The sequence below is a fragment of the Erythrolamprus reginae genome, chromosome 3 (genome assembly GCF_031021105.1).
Source record: "Erythrolamprus reginae isolate rEryReg1 chromosome 3, rEryReg1.hap1, whole genome shotgun sequence".
In the NCBI taxonomy this organism is placed as follows: Eukaryota; Metazoa; Chordata; class Lepidosauria; order Squamata; family Dipsadidae; genus Erythrolamprus; species Erythrolamprus reginae.
The window spans coordinates 204,049,023-204,074,282 of record NC_091952.1 but is presented as its reverse complement, the minus strand read 5'-3'; the positions used below and the strand labels follow the sequence as shown (position 1 = coordinate 204,074,282).

The 25,260-nt window shown below is 40.3% G+C and overlaps 1 protein-coding gene across 1 annotated transcript in view; it reads left to right on the top strand.

The window, feature by feature from the left end:
- The first annotated feature begins 1,801 nt into the window (after positions 1–1,801).
- Positions 1,802–25,260, top strand: part of KCTD1 (potassium channel tetramerization domain containing 1) — a 104,237-nt gene continuing 80,778 nt past the window's right edge. Inside the window, exon 1 of the mRNA XM_070747675.1 lies at positions 1,802–1,871. Within this exon, the coding sequence (XP_070603776.1) occupies positions 1,863–1,871 (9 nt within the window). The 5' untranslated portion in view covers positions 1,802–1,862. The remainder of the gene's footprint in view (positions 1,872–25,260) is intronic.

The following is a 25,260-nucleotide window of genomic DNA, read 5'->3' as shown; positions in this document are numbered from 1 at the left end:
TTTGGGGAAATAGGATCTAACATTAAGTATTACTTACAGTGGCTTTAAATGTCCACTTCTAAGTCCTTTTGATTATAATAGAATTTAACATCAATTATCTTTACATGAGAGTGGATCATCTAATCCTACCTTTAGCTTGAAAAGTTTTCTTAGGTCAAGTTTTCTTACTCTTTACACCAATCAGATACAATAACACTGTTGAAGAATACAGGAGGTGGAGGTGACATTGAATTTATAGGAAAAATCCCATTGCATTTGTTTTTAATCATAATAAAATGTTACCTGATTTTGCAAATTTGCTGGAACTGTGCATTGAAGTGTTGCAACGAAGTAGTGCTTCTACGTATTCCATAGTATATGCTTGTATACATTTTGAATACTGCAATAAATATTCTGATCAGTAAGCTGTGGGGGGGGGGATCTTTGATTCTTGACAAATGTATCTTTTATTTACATTGAGAGCATATGCACCAAAGACAAATTCCTTGTGTGTCCAATCATACTTGGCCAATACATTATTCCTATTCTATTCTAATTTAATTCACACTGTAGTGACTATAAAGCGGGTCCAAGGGCGTGGTCGCATTTACCCTGCAATTTTTGTCACATCTCTGTGCTCTTCATATTTATAAACTCAGAAACAACTCAGTCATTTTTAAATTAAATATTCCAGTTACTGTAGATTTTAGATAAATTTAACTTTCCCTATAGGGGAAAAAAACTTTAAAAGTTAAACCGTCAGTATTGGGGTAGTCTTAATAAAATAAATAAAACTACTCAAGTAGTTAACCGCAGGTTCTTCAGGAAGTAGTTACCAGCCCAGAATATTTGGAGAACTCTTCCAGTTTAATTAGATAATTGGGGAAAGTTAGCCACAATTGATGACAAAGTCATGTGGTCCCTTCATGGTGAATTCCTGAGAAGGCTTACAGAGATTTTGTTTTAATTCTGCTGTTTTGGAATAAAAATTCAGTGGAACTCCTTCAATCTTTTTGCAATTCTGCATGGTTGAACATTCAAAATGAGTTTGTATATCACCCCCAGGCATTGATTCAGACTTGATTGGGACAAAGCAGACTCCATGTGCTTGTTTTATTTTTTTATATACATCATTTGGGAAGTCATACAGCCAAAGGATTAGAAAATGCCTGGCTCCCTTGCCAAATCATCACCTATCCTTTATTCAAATTAGAAGGACATCTTAATCAACAAGTTAGGCGACCTCGATGCAGTAGTAACGTTAGGTCAACTGGGAAAAGCGTGGGGACCGATCTAAATGCCCTTTTAGAAAAAGAAAAAAAACAACCAACAATCCTTATAATTATCATCATCTGCTGCTTTTCCCTCTTCTGGCAAAGAAACACGCCATCCATTTGCAGAAATCGCCCGCGGAAACGTTACATCAAAACTAATCACAACGATTAAAATCAGCTTTTCTGTGCAAGAGGAAAGTAAAAAGCAAGTTGGAGGCTGGAATGAGCCTGCTTTTTCCAAACAACAACAAAAAAGAAATATCTGGAAAAAATACATACATGTGCGTGTGCATTTTGAAAGAGATCAATTCGATGCCCGTGTGATCAGTTAATTTAATTTAACTTTTATTTTGGAGATTGATTTAGACTGGAGGTAGAGACATGAGCTAATTGTATCCTGATCCTTGCCTTGAGGGGTTTCAAAACCCCTGGAGCAACTATTCTTTGTATTTTGTTCTGTCTACCTTAGCCAAGCTATTGCATTTCTCTCTGGTATAGCGAAGAGAGCAGATCGCTGCCGGGAGAGAGAAATATCGGGAGGAAGGGGGGAAAAGAGAGGGGGGAAATAAAGGACTTGGAAAAAAGAGACACACACACTTCGCGGCTTCAATGTTTCAGGTAAGATCTGGATGGGTTTGTTATTATTTGCTAAGAAGGGTCTGCTTGGGACTTTGGGCGCAACTCGCTTTTACGCATGTGCCAGGCAATGGGTGAGCGCCGCACATTCCTAGAAATAAGACGAGGAGAGAGAGACACCGGACTGGCAAATCTCCAGCCTCCCAGTTCACTGGAACTGGGGCGCTGCGAGTTCGCGAGGGCGGGCTGGGCTGTGACTGGAACTGCTCCTTCTGGCATCTCTCCCAAGCGGCTTCTCCCGCGCGGTCTTTTCGCCTGGTCCGAGCGGCTACCGATTTGGAAGCGGCCACTTTCTCTTCTCTCCGGTTTTCCTGACCCCTCGTCTCTCCTCACCGCCCTCTTCCCAAAAAGGGTGCAGCCAATCCATCCCGTTGCGTGGTGGCGGCGCTGCCGCCATAAAAAGCGGCTGCTTTTTGCAATTAGCCGGGCTGCCCCGCGCGCGCCAGAGCGCGCCAGCCTATTGCGATTGTTTTTCCCTGCGGGGCTTGTGAGGGGGGGAGGGTTGTTTTTTTTTCTCTTCTCGCTCTCCTCGCCCCCCCCCCTCCACACACACAGACACAATACCACACACATACACACACGCAAACCGCCGCCTCTTCTTTCCGAACAGCGTCGGAGTAACAAGCTGTGAACGACATAAGGGCCGCAAGCGGAGCCTGAGACGTGTATTGTTCGGCGGCTCTCTCCGCCCCCAAGCGCCCCAGCTGGCTGCACGAGAGACGCCATTATGGGCGAAAAGCGCGTGCGCGCGTTCAGCTCGGGGCGCCCTCCGCTTTCTGGTGCGGGAGGCACCTTCCCCACTGGCGGGAGCGAGCTCTTCCCCGCGCGCAAGCTTAAAAGGGCATTTCCCCCACCTCCCACCAATCCCCGGTTCTTTTCCCTTCAGTTTCGGACTGGTTCAAATTGAGGCGAAAGAGCAGGCCGAGGGCGACCCGAGCTTTCTCGGGAGAGCCCGCTGCTCCTGCGGCGTCCTTTCGTCTCCCTTTCAGCGCGCCGCTCGCGGCTGCCCCCTTCTGGTGGGTTCCTCGGAGAATGCAGTTCGTCGCGGAACCTTGGCGAGGCTATCACTGCCTGCCGAGCTGTAATACCGGGCATTTTAAAGGGCCAGAGTTTTGCCTTGCGGCAGAAGTAGCCAAAGTTGGCTTTTCTATTACTTGTGAACTTCAACTCCCAGGATTCCTGAGCCAATCATGCTAGCTCAGGAATCCTGGGAGTTGAAGTCCACATGCCATAGAAGAGCCAATTTTGCCTACCTCTGCCTTGGGGAGGGGGTGGTGCGCTGTGCTTCTACGAGAAGGACCAGAGACTGCTTCAAACTTCTCAGGAACTACTAAAGAATCGGCGGAGGTTGCTTAGTATGCCGTGTATTGTGATGGAGGGGAGCGAAGAGAAACCTGTTAAAAAAACGCCGCTGGAAAGTGGTGGGCGGTAATCTGTCCGGGTGTGCAACGCATTCGCTATGCGTCACTGGAGGTAGAAATTAGTAGGTTTTTTTAAATGGACGGGAATAAGGAAATACCTTGTGGGGGATTTCCTACGTTGTAAACATGCTCCAACACGTGTCGTAAGTAGGCTGGCCGCGCTAGCGAAGTCAAGCCACCGCGTTCTTGAATGTAGGCTCGTGTTTCCCAACCTATTTCTCTCGCTAATTACAAACACCTCCAACAATTGTGGGAGGACGATTTAACTGATTGGTTTATTAAATTTGTCCGGCTGCCCAACTCAAAACGAGTTTGGGGGTCAAAAGCAAATATCTAAAGAGATTATTTCCTCAGTATTCGTGGCTGCGTTTGCAGGTTATTCATAATTTAATTAACCGAAGTTTTACTCCTATCACACAACAGTGATCTGTAAATTGAGCACGCATGGTAGGAATAAATTGGGGGGGGGGTTTGGTTTCTTGATTTGAATATTGATGGAGAAAATTGAGAAAATGAGGTTCAGTATTAGTCAACATACATTTGAGGGCTAACATTTCACTGTGATTGGGGCATTTTAGGGAGTGCCTTTCAGGTCAGGCCCAAAGTGGGGAGCTACATATTTAAGATTGGATGGAGCAATGAAAGTTGGTGCTTGAAGGTAAACTACAAGTGGATGTATCATCCAGTATCACTGTGGCTTAAGCTTTCTTCAGTGGCAGCAGCTCAATGGATAAAACACAATTAGTTCAAATGAAATGCCTTAATGTTCTTTCGAAGGCATGCAAACAGTTATCTTCAAATAAGTCTTTGCTCGCCCCCTCCCCTTCTCTCTAATTCCTTCTTTTCTGTTGAAATAAAGGAAACAGTTATAACATCACAATTCTCTCAGAAATGTTCGCCTTCTGGTTTCAATCAACAAAACTGGCAGACACATACAAGTTTATTTGAGCATACCCTCTGGGCACCAAGCATGCTTGGATTGTTTGAGCAAATTAAAAATAAGGAAAATGGCTTTTACCTTCTCAGCAGTTAGACTCCTAAAGAGTCCTTCTACTTTGAAAGTGGAAAAACAAATAAAAAAACCGAGGAAAGGGGATTTCCTAATATGCCTAAAATAATTTATATAGCAGATTTGTTTATATAAGTATTTCAAATGCACAGTTAATGAAAGAGTGTAGTTGTACAACTTACTTTGAAGCAAGGCCCTTTGAATTTAACAGAACGAATAAACATCAAGAGATACAAGCTGTTGTAGAATTACATAACACACAACTATGGTGAGTCTAGCCTGTTGGATATGTACTGTATATTCATTAACAAGACATACTTTATTCCATAAAATTTAATTAAACCTTTTCTTTGCTAATATGCACATCTGGAATTTTGAGAGTGTAATGTGGATTCATTCACAAAATAGCCATCAGAATGGTCTTATCAAAAAAGCAAATTCCTGTTGCTTCCTACCATAATCTCAACAGCACCACCCCTCCAGACGTTCTGTACTCTCCTTTGAATAAGGATGGGGGGGTGTCTTTTTATTTTCTCAAGCGCAATTAAACCACAACAAGAAGAAAAGTTTAAAAGCGCTAGAATTAGCATTATAGCAGTCAACTATAAATTAGGCAGTTCAAATGGGGGTACATATAAGAAATGGGAATTAACTAAAACACCTGAGCCTGAAATAATTACTTTAGTTAATTTGCCATTCTTCTTTTCTATTACAGTTTAATAATGGCAGGAACAACACACACACACACAGGTACATGCATAAGTGCACAAACACAGAAACAAAAAGGGACATTTATAAGCGCACCAACATGCCTGCTGTCCCTGTCCTACTGTCCCCCATTTATTTGTATTCATTTCCTGTACTCATAATCATGTTTATCGCTGTTACCTTATACATGCTTGGTAAATAAATTGGGGGGGGAAATTAAAGCATTTCCATGTTAATACATTCCGAGGTGGGTTTCTCCTGGTTGTTGCCATCTTTTTTTATTTATTTTCCCGGGTTTTTTCTTCTTCTGTACATGCAGAGAAGTTGAGTTTCTGGCATGTGCGCCATCTTGTTTTTGGCTTTTTAAAAAAAAATTGGCATTGCGCATGTGTGTGCAAAGTACGCCTGGGCCCATGAAGTGCAGCCACACAGCATGGGAAGAAGTGAACTGGCGGCGAGATAAGTTAGAACCCACCTCCAATCTTGGTCCTCCAGAAGACAGGAGACTGACACTCCATGTCATGTGTAGAGTGAGTCCACAGGACTTCCCTTGGGACACACTAGCACTATTTTTCACATTTCTTAAAGGGAGTTTGAATAAATAAAGTGAAATAATGAGAAAAAGAACAATGGGTGGATGGATAGATAATAAGTACGACATAATTTTATTTTTAGTTTTATTAAAGGGAGTCTGAATGAATAAAGTGAAATAATGTGTTTGCTACAAAGGCCGGGCCTTTGGGATCATATTTTTTAATAAGAATACTTGAATACCATAATGTTTATGTAGAATGGGAGTGAGTTTGCCTTTAGGTGAATGGATATTTTATGGGTGGAGATGCTCTTATAGCACCCACTTCCTAATTACATATACTATATTTTTTGGAGTAGAGGATGGAAATGTCCGTGTGTCTTATACATGGAATACAGCCATTTTTGGCCTCCCAAAGCTCGGCCCCTGATCCCATTTTTCGCAAAAATTGAATGCATAGAGGGTTTGGGAGGCTTGCAGTGTTCCTTGGGGCTGACGGAAGTCTTTTTGTGAAAACAGGCCAAAAACCAGAGCATTTTTGCCTTCTCTCAACCCCCAGGAGCACTCTGCAGGGCTCCCAAACCTTCTGTGGACCCCGTTTTTGCAAAAGAGGGGTGAAAAACAGGTCTTTTTTCAAATAACAGGGTGCATAGGGTTTTGGGGAGGCTTGCAGTGTACTGTTGGGGGTTGGGGGGAGGCAAAAATGCCCCTGTTTTTGCAAAAAATGGGTCCATTTTTGCAAATGATGCGGCACACAGAGAGCTTGGGAGGCTTGCAGAGCGCTCCTAGGGACTGGAGAGGACAAAACCTTTTTTTCCTTACCTCTCTGAAATCTTGGTGCATCTCAAATGTTAGTACTATGTACATAATAGTTTGGGTTTGGCAATATGATGTATAAACAAGACAACAATGCTTGTATGTATTGAAGCACTATAGCTTTAAGAGGTCGTGTTGGAGATTGCCATAAGAGGGAGCCAGAAGCGTGAGTCTCTCTGTCTCTGCTCTCTGTGTCTCTGTTATTTCTCAGTTTGGTATTTCTGATTCATTGTAAGAACTGTGTGTTCAATGTTAGTTTATGCATTTGTACAAGTAAGGCTTGTAGTGTTGTTAATGTATTGAGAGTTATTGACTGATTTGACTGTGTATGACTGAACTGTTTAATTTGACTATAATATTTGCTAAAATAAATACTATTTTATATGCTTTAATGTATCTGGTTTGTATGACTGAACTATTACTCATATTTCCTGACTATTGGCTGGATATCTGCTAGAATTCCACGTTTCCTTTGCATATGTGCATCCTTGATAATTCAAGGGTTACTCTGCATACACCTTAACACTATATACTGGTGTATCTTGTAGTCTGAAAAATGTGATATCTCACATGGCAGCCATTTTGCATGCTGAACAAAGCTTTTACAACTTTTAATATTCATTTGGCCAAATAAAGGTTGATTATTTCTTTCTATTCTATGTTTCCTTTTGGCAACTTACTATGAGCTGCTTATTGGAATTTCTCTCTGTTTCTCGTAAGCTTCCAGTGATTTTTGAGGTATGGTATTTTTGGTGTATAAGACGCACCCTTTCCCTCCCTAAAATAGGCTGATAATTATACTCTGAATGTAGCTCCCCCTCCCAGCCCTAACTAGCTGCTAACTATCTTCCCAGCTCTTACCTTGCAGGCTCTTTCATTGTTTCTCTGTGAATAATGTTTTCCAAGCCCTAAGACTTTGTAGGGTCTTTTTCATTACTCAAACTTGCTCTGAGTAAGTTTCTTTCCAGCCCTAAACAGGTGCTAACAATGTTCCCAGCTCTTACTGACTTTCAAGCTCTTTTATTGTTCATCTCTGCCAAGAATGTATTCCAAACCCTGTCTTTGATTTTTTTTTCCCCCATTCTCTATTTGTTCCAAATGTTTCTTTCCAATCCTAACCAGGTCTAACAAATGTTCCCAGCTTTTACCGGCTTGCAAACTCTTTCATTGTTACTCTGGAATGTATTCCAAACCCTGTCTTTTTAGGGGGGGGTTTCCATTGCTTTACTTGCTCCAGATATTTCTTTCCAGCCCATACCAGGTGCTATTAATGTACCCAAGCTCTTTCATTGTTACTCTCTGTGAAGAATGTTTTCCAAGTCCTAAGTCTTTGCAGGTTTTTTTTTCATTACTCTAACTTGCTCTGTGTAAGTTTCTTTCCAGCCCTAACCAGGTGCTAACAATATTCCCAACTTTTCCCAACATGCAAGCTCTTTCATTGTTACACCCTGCCAAGAATATATTCCAAACCCAAATTTCTTTAATTTTATATACCGATTACTGGTCATTAAATAAATCAGAGACTAGTTACTTTAAATACATCCTACATCATTTAATGGGATAAACACTATAGATTTATCAATTGCTTTATTTTTTACATATAAGATACTATTAAGCAAAGTATTTGTAGTCTTGATACACTGGTCTGAATACTGCTGGTGACCTTTTGATCAGTCAGCTATAAAAATCTAATCATTGAAACTGATCAGACCTAGTGCAGAAGAAAGGATTGAGCTTTTATTTAGCTTTAGTCTGATGCTATTTAAGTTAAACTGCACACTTAGGAGGACATTTAAAACTAATTCACTCTGAGAGACACTTATTGAAATTAAATATCATGTATGCAAAAGGACTGGAGTGATTTTGGTGTATTAATTATGCCTGCAGCATGACACAAGATGTTCTAGCATACACTAGAGGTCTCTCTTGTAGCTAAGATGCGTCTTATTTACAGTTATTTCTAATCTGAGTTTGAATAATATCAACTAGAACTGTAATCTTAAAACACATTTATTTCAGTACTTTTTACACAGTGCCTCATAGAATGAAGGTTTATACACATCCACTGCAATCAAATATACATTCATTGTGTATCCATGAAAGTAGTTGAGAAACAATGCACCTTTAAAATGTAGATACTAGCCTTGATTTTAAAAAAATGCTAGGAGAATCTAGAAAATAGATGTTCTGTATCATGAATACTGTATATGGAAATAAGTTAACAGCTCCATCCAATCAACTTCATAACAAGCATTTATACTTTGTACAAATAAAATGTATTTTGTTTGCAATAAAGTTAAAGAAACCCAAGAGGGAAATTTAATTATTTATTGTTTATACGTGGTTGGATATTTGTTTTAGTTTATTAATAATGTTTAGTGTTACTTGGCAATGTATGCAGATGATTTAAAAGATGCAAGTAATGTTAACTGAAGAAAATCCATGACAAGATGCAAACAGCTATTTCTCAAGAACTAATGGATTTTAATTCAATGATTAGGGAGTTACAAAACTTTATCAATGCAACTGATACTAATGCTTAATTGTAGTTCTTGTGCTTTTTGCATTTACGAATAGCTATTTTAGCAGAGTAAATAGAATAGTACCTATCAGTTCCACATTCATGATGCTACAGTGTGACTATTTATATGCTGCTCAAGGTGGGTTTGGAGTGGTTCACCTGAACCAGTAGTGGTGCTGGTCCATGGGCACCACCATCTCTTTTAGGAAATTATTTTTAATTTTTTTGGAAGGGGGTGTTTGAGCATGCACAGAAGCTGAGTTTCTGGCACTCTGCATGTGTTGCCATCTTGTTTTGGGCTTTTAAAAAATTCTTTGGCACTGCGCATGCATGCATGTGCAAAGTGTGCATGCATCCATAAGGCATGGCCATGTGGTGCAGGAGGAAGCGAATAAGCAGCGTGGTAAGTTAGAACCCATCCCTGGTGCTGCTATATGTACTTTGGTGCTGTACATCAGTGGGAATCTTGCATGTTTCTCTTGGTATATTCAGTGCATATATTTTTAGATTACTTCACCGCCACTGATTTTCTGTTATAAGTGCAATAGTGATGGGAAGGTAAAGTGAACTGTGGGCCTTACATTCAGTTTATTGTGAATAGTGTAATTAAAAGTAGCTCTAATCCATGCCATGAGAAATTATATCTGATTTTTGCAGACCAAGGTTAGTAAAAAGTACAGGAGCAAGCATACTGTCCTGCCCATGATTGATTAATAACAATAGATATTTGTGTTTTGCACATGTCCAGATTTTGTCATACAGGTTTAAAGCATGCATAAAGGATGCATGGATAAAGAAAAGGCAAAAAGATGGCTGATGCCATAAATCCATCTAGTACATCGTCCTGTAATAATGGCCCACATGATCCCCTAGCTCAGTGATTTTCAACCTTTTTTGAGCCGCGGCACATTTTTTACATTTACGAAACCCTGGGGCACATTGAGCGGGGGGAGGGTGGGGGCTAAAAAAAGTTTGGACAAAAAAATTCTCTCTCTCTCTTCTTCCCTTTCGCTCTATTTCTCTTTCTCTCCCTTCCTTCTTTCTCCATCCTTCTTTCTCTCTTCTGTCCTTCCTCTCTTTTTTGCTCTCTTTCTCTCTCCCTCCCTCTATGTCTTTCTCTCTCTCTCCTTCCCTCCCTCTCTTTCTCTCTCTCTATTGCTTTCTTTCTCTCTCTTTCCCTCTTTCTTTCTTTCTCTTGTTCTCTTTCTCTCTCTCTTGCTTTTTCTCTCTCTCTTGTTCTCTTTCTCTCTCGCTTGCTTTCTTTCTCTCTCTCTCTCTTGCTTTCTTTCTCTCTCTCTCTCTTGCTTTCTTTCTCTTTTGCTTTCTTTCTCTCTCTGAGCTTCGCGGCACACCTGACCATGTCTCACGGCACACTAGTGTGCCACGGCACACTGGTTGAAAAACACTGCCCTAGCTAACTCATAAACCTAGCATGTTGATTCTGTATTCTTCCTGAACTTTCACCACTATCATGGCATATTTCCTTGTTAATTGAATTTATGCAATGAGAGATTTTGTACATTGTGAAATTATTGGATGAACAAAGTCTTTTCAACAATTATGCTCATGAAGGTATAATCATTCATACAGTAGGTGAAGGATTTATCACCTTACTCAAATGTGCCATTTTTAAAAAGTTCCAGCTGTTGCTGCATATTGCAAAAATGCTGAGTTATACAGTAGTTGTGTGAGAGTGGAATACAGTCATGGCACCCTTTGGCAGACTCATGCTATGCTACAGTTCAGTAAAAGACAACAATGAGGGACCCATTTTAATGTTTGCAGATTATCCTTCATTATAACACGTCACCAGCACCAACACGTCACCAGCAATGCTGTTCTTGTAGCTGTTTAACTGTGCATTTGAAGGGGAAATAAATCTGTCAAGAAAAAAATTATCACCATAATCCCCTCCTCCCTCCCTCCCTCCCTCCCTCCTCCTTCTTTCTTTCTTTCTTTCTTTCCTTCTTTCTTTTATCTCTCCCTTTCTTTCCTATCTCCCCCCCCTCTCTCTGCCATTGCTACATAGAGGCACATTGGATTTTCCAGAGAAAGGGGAAAGTCCTTGTTTTTGCACCTAGTTATTTAAGTGCTTGCTTTCATTATAATTTTACATGTAAGGTTGGATAGCATCTTAGTTTTTCTTGCAATTTCAGCCAGCCTAAATGTAATAGTTGCTAATACGTAAGAATTATTCTGCCTTACTCTATTACACTTTATTTCCTTGTCTTACTTTTTCTAGGTTATAATCTATTTTTTCTCTGTTTCAAATAAAACCATTTAAAATGCAAATTTTATTGTAATTTTACTGATGCCCCTTCCCTTTACTTGCATTGCACTGGAATCATAACCTTTGCTCTCTTTTTCTTTCTTAACCCTGTCATTGCCACCCTTGAACAAAAAGAAACCATGCCATATGTAGCCCACTTGAACGGCAGTACTCAGCAGCAATGCCAAGGCTGGACTTGAATTTGAGGTCTGGCCCCTGACTGCAGCCACTCAAAAAGGCCACCCTGAATCACCCCCTAAGAACTAAAGCCTTGGGAAATGGTGCAATTGCCTCTGCAGACCAGGATCTTCTGATCTTCTAGAGACCTCAGGATCACCTGTATGCCCCTTACCTTCAGCCAGTGTTTTCTTTCTATTGACAGACCCTTGTGGTTACCTGTTGCTGCTCCAAGTTGCCGAAGGCCTTTGCTCTTGAAGCAAAGAATGTTGCTCTTGAAGCAGAGAATTTTTTTCTGCAGCCTCCACAACCTCTAACAACTGCATGGAAACACAGCCTGTTCTCACACAATTTCAGAGGCCACACGATAGCAGAACCTTCTCCAGCAACTTCTGGAGTTTCTAGAGGCTATGCAAGAGCTCATTCCATTCCCACACAGGCTCTGCTGTCTCCCTAAATCACGCAAAAACAAATTGTACTTTCAAGAATGGGGTTGAGTGTTGGTAAACACTTGTGTGTTACTCAAAACATGGTTACTCACTTTTGTCATGTGGGACATAGGTTCTCCATTACTGATCTACGGTGTGCAATATGAGGTTGCTCTTGGAAGGCACAATTTGACTGAATTTTTGAACTGAAACCGTGTGTGTGTGTATATATTTGTGTATGTGCATGTGTTTCAGTTTCTGGTAAATCTGGTCACTAGGACACTCAAAAAAGTAGTCAAACATAGTTTATTCTGAATCATATTGTCATAAAGTGTGGTGTATTTTCCTGTGTTTAAGTGCAGTTCCGTTCTGTACACTCTACCTGCATATACAATTATTTGATATAGAATTTGCAAATAGCCTGATCTACCTTACAGACCCCAGGAGATTATTCTTGCTTGCCATCCCCATTTCAGAAGCATGAATCTGGAAAAATGGATCTCACTGTTTGTTAAAGATAATGTTGTTGTTGTTGTTGTTGTTATTATTATTATTATTATTATTTATTAGATTTGTATGCCTCTACCCCAATCATGGGTGCCTCTCCCTTAAAATAAAAATTAGAGGAAATTTAAATGAAGCAAAGATAAACATGAATGGGAAGTTTTCTTACTTGATGCTGTTCTTATTTTGTACTGTATGGGGAACTAAGCTGCATTTTATAGAACAGTTCAGATATGATATTGCAGTATCTCATAAGCGAGATCAAGTATAAAGTTCATACACACAACATAGCCCATTCTGCTCAGAAGCAAAGCAGTTTCAAGAATCATAATAGCTTACCAGAGAATCCCGATATACCCATTTGCCCGCTAAGTCTAACCAGTTTAGTTTTCTTGCCCTTTTATAATGTTTTGCCAATAGCTTCCTTTTCCTGAGATGACTTGCAAAGATTTCTCCCAGTATCAGGAGAAGATGGAAAAGTCCAGGCAAAAAGTTTGTGTGATTTTCTCAGGCTTTGTGAGGAAAGGTACTAAGAAAAAGAATCAACGTAGCAAATTTAGAATCAAACTTTTCCCCTCTGGATCCTTTTCCCTTAAAAAATATAAAACTTGAAAAGTCTTGCTTAAAGTCAATGCTTTCTTCCTTCTCATGTTTTGGTGCTGCATTACCACAATGCTCTGGTGCTGCAGTTTGTGCTGAGGGGTGTCTGAGTTTGTCCCATCCCTGAATTAAGATGTGGGTGTCAACTTCAGAGAGTGAGTGGTATCCATAAATATTTTGAAGTGAATCAGAAAGAATTTAAACAGATTAAAGAGTTATATTAAGATATATTTCTGAACTCTTTTAGAAATTGGGCAACTAGCTAAGATGAGAAAAAGATGGGAAGGAAAGCCTGGTCTCAGTTCAAAAAATTGCTGATTCAGAAAGGAGAAATTTTTAAAAGAAGTATGAAAAACACATGAAAAATGAAAAACAGACTAATGCAGGGGTGAAATCAAGGGTGGATTTCCTTGGAATGCTTTGGGATTTCTGTTCCAGTAGTGGAAACGGTGATGCATGCACATCTGCATGTCCCCGGCGCATGCACATGTGCTCCCATGCACCCACCTGAAATTTTGCTTTTGCACATGCATGGAAACAAAGAAATAGATGGAAATCACTAAAATCTTGCACAAGGAGGGTTGCATATGTGAGATTTTGGCAATTTTCAGCCTTTTTTTGCTTCTGCGCATACGGAGAAGCAAAGAAATTGGCGAAGATTGCCAAAATCTCGTGAGATTTCGGCGAGTTTCACCAATTTTTTTGCTTCTGCGTATACACTAAATCAAAATCTCGTGGGTGCACCTGCATACTGCTGCCCTCACACAAGTCCACGGCAGCCTCCGGGACCAATCCGGTAGGGAAAGGGAAGTACAGCCCTTCACTGGGCGAAATCTACTTACCTTCCCTACTGGTTTGGAAGCGCCACTATCACACATGCTTTTTCACCCTCTGCACATGCGCAGGATTTGTGCATGCACAGAGGGTTAAAAACAAGAAAATGGCAACATCCAGGCTGATGGGCGGAGCCTTGTACTGCCGCCACTACCAGTTCTCCAAACCACCAACCACCCCTGCTATCGGTATGCCCGAACCAGGCCAAACAGGTAGCATTTCACACCTGGACTAATGCACATTCATCAATACTTTATTTAAAATAAGTGCACTTTGCAGCAACCAAAAATAGATAGCCTTGCTGGCAGCCTTATTTCTTCTATTCCACAAGTTATGTGCTTTCCTAATTTTTTTAGTTATTTGCATTTCCTAAAAATGATATTACACTGTACTACTGTATGTGTCTATAGAGCACTATTTGTACAGTGGTCCCTCGACTTGCGCGTTCTCGATTAGCGCGAAACGCTGCAACGCGGTTTTTCAAAAAATATTATTTAAAAAAATAAAATATTAAAAAGTAAATTTTTTTTTATTCTGTTCCCTGAATGGAGACCGCCGGCCGCTCAATCGGGCCGGCAGGGAACAGAATGGAGCCTTCCGCGGCGGGGCTGGTAAGGGGGGGAGCCGAGGGGGGAGCCGAGCCCAGCCCCGTGGCATTCGCTTTCCTCCCGCCGGCAGCCGACTGATCGTGGGCTCCTTCGCAACCTCGGAGAGCTTCCTGGTTTTCGTGAGCTTTCATGCCCCGGAAGCTCTCCGAGGTTGCGAAGGAGCCCACGATCAGTCTCGGCTGCGGGTGGGAGGAAGGCGAATCCCTCGTGGGCTCCGTTACATCTTCCGCTGCCAGCCAGGCCATGCTGGCGGCAGCGGAACAATCGCTGGCTGTCAACTTTTCTTTTTAAAACTGGGCAGGAGCTGACTTGCCTCCCCAGTGCTAAAAAGAAAAGTTGACAGCCAGCGCTGCGACTGACAGAATGCTGAGCATCCCGGTGGAAGGCTGCCGCTTGGCCGGGGAGGCTCGGCCGAAAGGGGCTGGAGCGGCAGAGCCGAGCACGCCTTCCCCACCCCTCGCCCCTGTGGTCGACGGGGATGAAAGGGCAGGACTCCCTGGGTGGAAGGCGTGCTCGGCTCTGCCGCTCCAGCCCCTTTCGGCCGAGCCTCCCCGGCCAAGCAGCCAGGGAAGTCGAGCCAGGCGTGGCGGCGGCAGCGCTGCTTCTCCGGTCGCCCGGTCCTCTCCTGCCTCCTGCGCCGATGTTCCCCGCTGCGACGGAAGGCAGTCGCTTGGCTAGGGAGGCTCGACCAAAAGGGGCTGGAGCGGCAGAGCCAAGCATGCCTTCCGCCCGGGAAGTCCTGCCCCTTCATCCCCACCCCTCGCCCCTGTGGCCGGCTCATCCAGGGGGGCGTGTGTGGACTGGCAAGCGGCAAGCGGCAAGTGATCTGGCGGGAAGACCAAGGGAAGGTTCCTTCAGCCGCCCAACACCTGATCCGCTCCGCAGCGCGGCAGCAGCGAGGAGCCGAAGATGGGGTTTCCCCTTTGCCTTTACCCCATCTTCGGCTCCTCGCTGCTTCCGCGCTGCGGAGCAGATCAGCTGTTGGGCGGCTGAAGGAATCTTCCCTTGGTCTTCCCCGCCGCCCACACGCAAACTCCACCATCTGCGCATGTGCGGCCATGAAAAAAATGGCGCACATGCACAGATGGTGGTTTTACTTCCGCATCCAATATAACGCGGAAATCGGTTAGCGCGGGAGGTCTTGGAACGTAACCCCCGCGCTAACCGAGAGATCACTGTATATTGAAAATCTTATTGCCTCCCATTCAGAATGCGCTCCAAATGTTGAAAATGGTACTACTGGTATTGAAATTTGGAGACCTTATTAAAGTTTTGAAGGAAAGACACTATACTTGATCAGTATCCAAACTTTTGGGGAGGGGGGCTTGAAACAATTTCAAGTAAATGAGTTTGAATGGTAATAGTGTCCCATAGGTTCACCATCACAGTTATAGCCAGGGGTGGCCGGCTGCCCGGATGGGAGGGAAACGCAGTGGGGTAGCAAAAATGGAGCTCCACCCCAGAGCACCCAATTTGCACTGAAAGATGTTGAAAGAAAATGCAGGGCGTCCTGCATAAGCCACGCCCACAGTGTGGTAGTAAAATATTTGGTAGCCTTTCACTGGTTATAGCCCTTGTTACAAGTTAGTTGAGCCGCACCGATGATATGTACTTTTATACATTTTTTTCATTATGTTTTCTTTTTAATCTGTGGGAAAATATGTATGTGTATAAAGAAATCCAGATACTTTTAGTGTATCATATACCAGTTCAAAAACAAACATGAGAAGCAAAAAGAAAATCTTTTTTTGCACCTTTTCTGTGTAATGCATTGTCTCATGGCAACACATATTCTCAGTCATTTAGACTTCAATCTTTGCACCTAGAAGGTGTCAATGAGATAATAGAGCTATTTCTAGACAGTAAAAGTTAAGAATATCAGATGATTTTATGAGATAGCAGGGCCTGAGTGTAAAAGAATCAATGAATGGATTAATATTAATACGTAAGGAGATTCTGACTTGGCAGTTTGTAATTCTGTTATTTAATTAATAATTTTGCTAATTTTTTTTTTTAAGAAATTCTCTATATTTAAGTATCTTTGTCCATTAAATGATAACCAAAAAAAGAGAAAAGAAATCATGTTATAAACACTTGACTTATGTATGTAGTCAATGAAAGATAAATTACAATGTGATTTATTAGAGGCATTTATCTCCTTGTCCTACTACAGTAGAAAATGTCTTAGATAAATTATATAGGATCCTATGGGCCCATTTTTTTTCTCCATGGTTATGTGCAGTTAGTATAATTATACCACTACAGTATATACAGTGTTCCCTCGATTTTCGCAGGTCCAAACTTCACGAAAAATCTATACCACGGTTTTTCAAAAATATTAATTAAAAAATACTTCATGGTTTTTTTCCCTATACCACAATTTTTCCCACCTCATGACGTCATGTCATCGCCAAACTTTCGTCTGCTTTTAATAAATAATTTTTTTAATAAACTTTAATAAATAAACATGGTGAGTAATAATCTAAATGGTTGCTAAGGGAATGGAAAATTGCAATTTAGGGGTTTAAAGTGTTAAGGGAAGGTTTGTGATACTGTTCATAGCCAAAAATAGTGTATTTACTTCCGCATCTCTACTTCGAGGAAATTCGACTTTCGCAGGCGGTCTCGGAACGCATCCCCTGCGAAAAGTGAGGGAACACTGTAATGCTGTCTACATGGGGCTACCTTTGAAAAGTGTTCGGAAACTTCAGATCGTGCAAAATGCAGCTGCGAGAGCAGTCATGGACTTACCTAGGTATGCCCATGTTTCACCATCACTCCGCAGTCTGCATTGGCTGCCGATCAGTTTCCGGTCACAATTCAAAGTGTTGGTTATGACCTTTAAAGCCCTTCATGGCATTGGAACAGAATATCTCCGAGACCGCCTCCTGCTGCACGAATCCCAGCGACCGATTAGGTCCCACAGAGTGGGCCTTCTCCGGGTCCCGTCAACTAAACAATGTCGGTTGGCGGGCCCCAGGGGAAGAGCCTTCTCTGTGGCGGCACCGGCCCTCTGGAACCAACTCCCCCCGGAGATTAGAACTGCCCCTACTCTTCCTGCCTTCCGTAAACTCCTTAAAACCCACCTTTGCCGTCAGGCATGGGGGAACTGAAACATCTCCCCCTGGGCATGTTTAATTTATATATGGTATGCTTGTGTGTATGTCTGTTAGTATATGGGGTCTTTTTTAAATCTTTAAATATTTTAAATTTGTCAGATTATTTATGATTTGTTCCACGTGTTGTGAGCCGCCCCGAGTCTTCGGAGAGGGGCGGCATACAAATCTAAGTAATAAATAAATAAATAAATAAATAAATTATGTAACGTTGTATATAGTCTACCACATTTTGTTCAGATGTGTTGGCTTTTCTGTTTCTGACACTGCAGATAATAATAAGATACTTAGTTAAGTTGGATTAATCATTTGCAGTCTTGACCTTGAATCTCCTGGCAGATATGAACCTTTGAAAAAAACAGCAGTGTCAACTTCTTTGAGTGAGGTAGTGGTCAGATTAGAAACCTTGATCAGATTAGTTCCTAATCTGTACCATATCAGAAAAGCAGTTATAATTCATTGCCACCTTCAGCTTCCTAGCAAGCTGCTTTTAAGTAAATAGTCACTAATAACTGCAGAGGGATATGGGATTTCAACCTGTTTAGTTTGCTTGTTCTCTCAGCAGCTTGTTGACATCATCAACACTAAGTCTTGGATTTCTGGTATGACTGATGAAGGAAGGTAATATGGGAGCCTATTTTTCTGTATCTGACAATTGACAATTGCTTTAAAGCAGTGTTTCCCAACCTTTTTTGAGCCGCGGCACAAAATCCTGGGGAACATTGAGTTCACCTGCTGCTGCCGCCAGGGAAGCTCCAGCCGGGTGGGGCGCTGCAGCCGCCGGAAAACTTGGAAGGCGCAAAGAAGGAAGCCCAGCTTCCGGTCTCACAACTTTTTGTTCTTCGCACTCTCAGCAAAAAGTTGCGAGACCAGAAGCTGAGCTTCTTTCTTCGCGGCACACCTGACCATGTCTCGCGGCACACCAGTGTGCCGTGGCACACTGGTTGGGAAACACTGCTTTAAAGTTAGTCAAGACTTCGTTTAACTCCTGCCTTTATCATCTAAAACCTCTGAAGCAATTAACTTAAGATGATGGTAAGATGTGATTGTACAGATAATGATCTATTTGGTATTTACTTACAGTACTTGTGTGCAACCTTGCCATATAAAAACAAAAGAATTTGAGTTTGTATTCTGATGTCACAATGGGTATTTCATAATTTGTCCCACTCTGTCATTGCCCATGGCAATATGGCAAAAATGTTTTGTATTCTGTCCTTGTGGTTGGTAATGGACATCTATGGGGAGTGGTTAAGTAGTCAGAACTGAATGTAAGGATGTTCTCGCAATGTAGCTGAGTTTTGAAAATAATGCAAAACTTCAAGAATGCCAACTTGTAAAGTATTATAATTCTGTGGCTTTGTTTTGTGATCTATCAGTTGGTTTGGACATGTACTGGAAAATATATATGGTATTATTTTACATTCATTTATATTGGAGGAAGCATTAAATTGTGATTTATCAAAGTATGTTGCATGTTTTGAATGGTAGCTATTAGAAAAATTGAAATATTTTATTTCTCCATATTTCTCCTTACATGGAATTAGTCTACCCTTTATGGTTTTTCTGCTTAACAAGATACATGTTTATCTCAAATAAGTGGACACCACTCAGTTCAAAGGTAAAAGCAACATACTATTTAGTCAAATCAGAAACTTTAAAAAATAGATAAAATATCCAGGTGGAACTACGAATAAACACATTTATTTTTAAAGTGCTTAGTTGATTAAACTGCATGCATTTGTATATTTTAATATAGCTTAACATTTTACATTTTACATACTGATGAAACAATACTGTTTCCCTGAAAATAAGTCCCTCTCTTACATTTATTTGAACTCTGAAGAGCTTGGCCTTATATACACTCAAAAGCTTGATTGGGCTTATTATCAGGGGATGCCTTATTTTGGGAAAAACAAAATTAGAAGTTTTCTTTTAGGAATGTTATAAAAAGCATATGAATGTTTAAAATAGGGATTTATCATGTATGGCTTTTGTATTATTTCTGCAATCTTCCTTAATTGTCAGATACGGGTAAGTAGAAAGCTGAGGTGTAAATTAATAGTAATGATAAACAATACAATGGCATTTAAGTATCTTCTGACATGTCAGCTATATAATCCGAGTACACAGTACTTCTCTTGTGTGGTTTTTATAAGCTTTTTGAAACAGGTGAGCATGTTCAACCCGATCACGAACGAATTAAGTTCGTAAGTAGAGGTACCACTGTATGTGCTAGTCGTTGCCGACTCTTGTGGGCCATGATCATCTTCATTTCAAAGCCGAAGAGCCAGCGCTGTTCAAAGACATCTCTATGATCATGTGGCGGCATGACTAAATATCAAAGGTGCACGGGACACTTACCTCCCCACCAAAGGTGATCCCTATTTTTCTACTTGCATTTTTTACGTGCTTTCGAACTGCTAGGCTGGCAGAAGCAGGGACAAGTAACGGGAGCTTACCACGTTACATGGCACTAGGGATTCGAACCGCTGAACTGCTGACCTCTCAATAGACAAAGACACCGCGTTCCTCTGTAATGAAGTTTACTTCATTGTAATAAAAGAATTGGTCAGTATCCTGTGATTTGGTTGCATACATAATAACTTATTTACATGCTCATGTTCTTAACAGAAAGCTGGATTGAATACTGTAGCAGAAATAATTTGTAGTGTCAACAGGAACAAAACCACTGCCAAAACTGTATGATAAATTGTTGATGTAAGAGTATTCTACCACATTCTCTTGGATCATTTGGCATTTTTGATTGTTTTCAAAGACGATAGAGAACTTATTGGGACAATGAAACTGGAATTACAAGAACATTCATGATTCTTGTAAAGCTATTTCAGGACATATTCAGCTATTTTAGAACATGTCATTCATTTATTGAGTAGCTTTGAGACAATCACTTTATCTTACCTCAGACTACCTAACAGTGCTGAGAGGTGGAAAGTTATGATATAGAAAATACGTACATAAATAGAGATAAATGAATAACTGGTCAAGCAGCCAGATATTCATTCTACTTTTAGATTTTATATTAAGCTTTTTGCTGAATTTCAAGTATTAAGGAAACATAGTCTTTGTGCTATTTTTAACTTTGGGCAGGTTGAAACAAGTCAGGCAGACTAATTCTGATCCTTCTGTCTGCCAAACTATATGGCAGTTCTTTGTGGCTCATAAGCAGAAATGTACATAGAGACCACAACAATTGACATGGGTGGGTGAATCCCAGTTCATTTATTCGCAGGTTCTTTTGAATGCACCAGCCAAGAGAAATCCATCAGAGAAACAGAGTTGCATGTCCAGTTTTTATCTGTAACTTAGACGGCTAAATCAGCTTATTCTTCTGGATAATGGAGAAAATCATGCTCTAATTGTGATGATATGCAGGAAGTAGAAGGTGGGCCTTTTTTGACTGTTGATTTTGTGACGGATCTAAGACATTGAATACACAATGGATCTTCAGAAACATGTAGGTACTGTCATTTTTTTCCTGATCACCTTAGCACTATATTTACTTAATTTATTGATTAGCCTATAGGCCAGTGGTGGGATTCAATATTTTTTTACTGCTGGTTCTGTGGGCGTGGCTTGATGGACATGGCATAGTAGGCATAGCAGGATAGTCCAAAATCTCCATTCCCTCCCCACTCCAGGGGAAGGTTACTGCAAAATCCCCATTTCCTCCCAATCAGCTGGGACTCTGGAGGCAGAGAATAGATGGGGGTGGGGTCAGAGTTAGTATTTACTAATTCTCCGAACTACTCAAAATTTCCGCTACTAGTTCTCCAGAACTGGTCAGAACCTGCTGAAACCCACCTCTGCTATAGGCCATATCAAAACACTATATTTACTTATAGTATCACATCTCCATAGTTATATTGGTAGTGGGTTTTTTATTGTTTTATATCTTAGATTAAAAAATGGAAATCCAATGCAAAATCCTAAATTGTAGGAATGGTGTTGGTGAAAGATAGGTATGTATATAATTTAAATACAGTATTCATATAATTTAACCAGGTTTTTTAAAAATCCAGTTGCCAAGTGTCCCAAATGTGATTGCATGACTGCAGGGGGAGGGACAGTTTTAACTTAAAGGATGATTAAAGCTGCTTTTTAAAAAGTGTGTTGTAATTTTGAACCATAGTTAAACAACCAATCATGAACTGAGGATTATCTGTATAAAATAGTTGTCTTAATCTGATCTGAAATTTATTTATCTATTTACCTATCTACCTATCTACCTATCTACCTACCTACCTACCTACCTACCTATCTATCTATCTATCTATCTATCTATCTATCTATCTATCTATCTATCTATCTATCTATATGCCGCCCTTCTCCTTAGACTCAGGGCGGATTACAACATGTTAGCAATAGCACTTTTGAACAGAGCCAGCCTATTGCCCCCACAATCCGGGTCATTATTTTACCCACCTTGGAAAGATGGAAGGCTGAGTCAACCTTGAGCCGGTGATGAGATTTGAACCGCTGACCTGCAGATCTAGCAGTCAGCTTTAGTGGCCTGCAGTACAGCACTCTGCCTGCTGCACCACCCCGGCTCTGTACATTAAATGACCTTGCAGCAAATAAAATTAGAAATTAATAACTGATCCAGTTTATATTGAAGGAAGCTTTTTTTTGTGACATTCTAATTCTGTTAGGCTGCACACTATTGCTTCCTGGTTTGTTTCTTACATTATAATTAACACTTTATGTTGGCTTAGTGGACACACTTTGAACCAGGAATAAAGATTCTGATTTTTCTATGTGTGTTCTAATGACATTTACAAAAGCTTATTTGCAAGTTCCTGTGTTTTTATGGGAAAGACATTTGTAAAGCCTACATTTGACTTTTATTCTTTGTAGCTGAAATTCTACTGATTTCTTCGTATATGGTTTGTGACCTGCTTAGATCAAGCAGTACCTGTGTTGTTTGTCTTCTGATCTCTTGACAAGCAATGGCAATAGAAGCGCTGATGCCAGGTCTGTGAGCTATACTTAAAACTCTCGGGTTTTCTTGCCCTCAAGCTCCAAGATAACCTAATTTTCTCTTGGTGGAAACAATGCAATCATTTGACTCCTTGTCCACATATAATTGTTCAGATGACCTTTCTCTCTGAAACTGGAAGGTAGGAAGGGAAAAAGAAGGAGTCACTTTACAGTTTGCCTTTTATTCCCTCTTTTGCCTTATTATTTTAATAGTCGCTTCTATCTCTTTGTCTAATCTACCAGATTCGCTAGGCGCCTACAAGATTACCTTTATTTTGCATGTCTATACATGTATAAATTAACTGCTCAATATCTGTAAAAGATGTTTTACTTTGAAACCTCTGTGTGTTTGTGTGTGTGTGTGCGTTTCTTTGTTTTTCAAGGACTAATCATCTCTTAGGACAAAAAATTACTGTTTGAAGTACTTTATTGTATTACACATATTGTCCAGGGTTAACTCCTCTCCTAGGTTGCAGTTTGCTGTAGCTACATAAATAAATATTTGATGTTTAGTCCTTATATATAAGTACAAGTCTTAAAATCTGTAAAGTGGCATTTAACTGTTGCTTTCCTCTAAACGTTCTGCACTTGTTGGAATTGGGTATGGCTCAACGTGGTTGTCCCTCTTCTGGTTGTTACAAAGCTCCAGGCCAAGCTCCAAGCTAAGTTCCAGGCAGAAATCATTCCACATTCCATACACGTACCACAATTGGCTGCTTACCAAATAGCTTGTGGACCTGGTAGTTGACTGATAGGTTTTTTACTTGTCTGGAATGTCATACATTTGAGACATCACTTCCTGCTTCCTTATCTGCTTGTTCTTTTTTCTGCTACACACTGCATTTTTGTATTCTAAGGGTCTGGGATGCTGAAGCTACCTATGGATATTGGCAAGTTCCTGAAATAATAATAATAATAATAATAATAATAATAATAATAATAATAATAATAATAATACCGTTTAATTATAATGCCCTTTTACCAAAGGGCATAAGAACAAGCCATATACAGTTTAAGAGCAAGCATAAGGGCATAAGAACAAGCCATATACAGCCGCCCCGAGTCTACGGAGAGGGGCGGCATACAAATTTAATAAATAAATAAATAAATAAATGAAACAGACAATAATAGTTAATAGGTTAATAAATATCCCCTCCCTCCCCCATATCCTGCATTTCCCCACATCCTACGATATTCAATTGATAAAGGATATTCAATTGATAAAGACAGAAACAATTGATAAAGACAGACAGACTGTTTTAAAAAATTAAAACAGTTAGTTAACAATCATAAGCCCAGGATGTAGAATGTTGCTCTGCCCATGGCCAGGGAGCAACCTTACTCCTATAGATAAATAAATAAGGACACCGGTGGTGCAAAAGGAGAATGATCATGGCACAAAGGATTTGCCAGATATCTAGAATACTGATATGGATGTTTGAGAGCAAACTCTGAATGGGGGAATAAATGAATGAGCCCATTTTTTGCAGGTTTCTGGGTCTGTAAACATTTACTGCCTTTGGATAATAAAGAAAGGATAAGATGAGCTACACTACAGTATATCTGGGTGAGTGGAAGTGGGAAGTATTTCTATGAGATTGAAGCTACTTTTTCCAGAAATAAACAGCAACTCCAATTTTATTCTCCCACAATGTGGCTGAATAGATTGTGTGAATAGGGGCAATATTAAAGTAATACTGTACTCTGGTTGGATTGGATTCATGCATACTGCTAAGTTAAATGTGGTTTGCTTGAATTGGACTTTTGTGCATTGTGTGAACCCAGTTGCTAGGATTGGTACTCTGGTATTTGGATTAACACTTATCAACATGTTGCTAAGGTGCTCCTACAACCCCTCTTGATGCTCTCAAATTTCTTGGAATGCACGATTTTTAATTTGTTTTAAATTAGAAAATTTTAAATTTTGGAATGCTTCTGAAAAATGATCCCCATAAGCTTGGCTCAATGCATTGAGTGCTCGGTTGTGTAGAAAAAAAGACAAAACAAGGAATGCACATATGACATAGTAAGAGTAATAGGTAGTATTCTGGCAAAATAGTGTCAAGGAAATATTTCTTGCAGCAAATGTAAGATCACATGATGACTCATTAATGACACCATTGCTTAGAGACAGAAGTTCTGGTTCCAATTATGGTTGTATGTTGAGAACTGCCTGTATGGAAATACATGTTTATTTTAAAATATGAATGTGTGTGTGTGTTTCATGTTATAAGTTTATTTCCTTGTTATTTGAGATCCTGTCCATAGTCAGTCTGAGCCAGAAGTGAAATGTGAGATTTAGGAACTATTGCCATAAAGCTGCAATGAATTATGTGTTTGGTAGATCATGGTATCGCCCATTATGAAGGTTTGGGTATTATAATTTTTGTTATTAAACCATGGATCTGAATTACTCTAAACATATCAGAGGATATAGAATTCCAAACCTATAACAAAACAATAGTTCTGAAACTGAAAGAGCAATTGACAGCATCTTTCTTATTTAAAATAAGTAATATTATGCATTATACATCCAACTGAAGAATTATATGTTTTCAGTGTTGATTTGATGAGAGACAGTTCAGATTATCTATTTGAATAGTTTATTTCTGACATGAAAATTTTTAGAACTTCCTCCTCCCCCATAAATGTCTTACCCCTGAAATGTTATTCACCTCTATTCCCCTGAGCAGTTTGTAGGTCAATAGCAGTTTGAAAGACAAAATCCCCCTCATCTCCTTCTCCCTGCGCTCTTGAATCTTACAGGAAAAATGCATGTCTTAGATAATTGATTTCAATGGCTTTACATCTTTTTTTTTTTTACAAT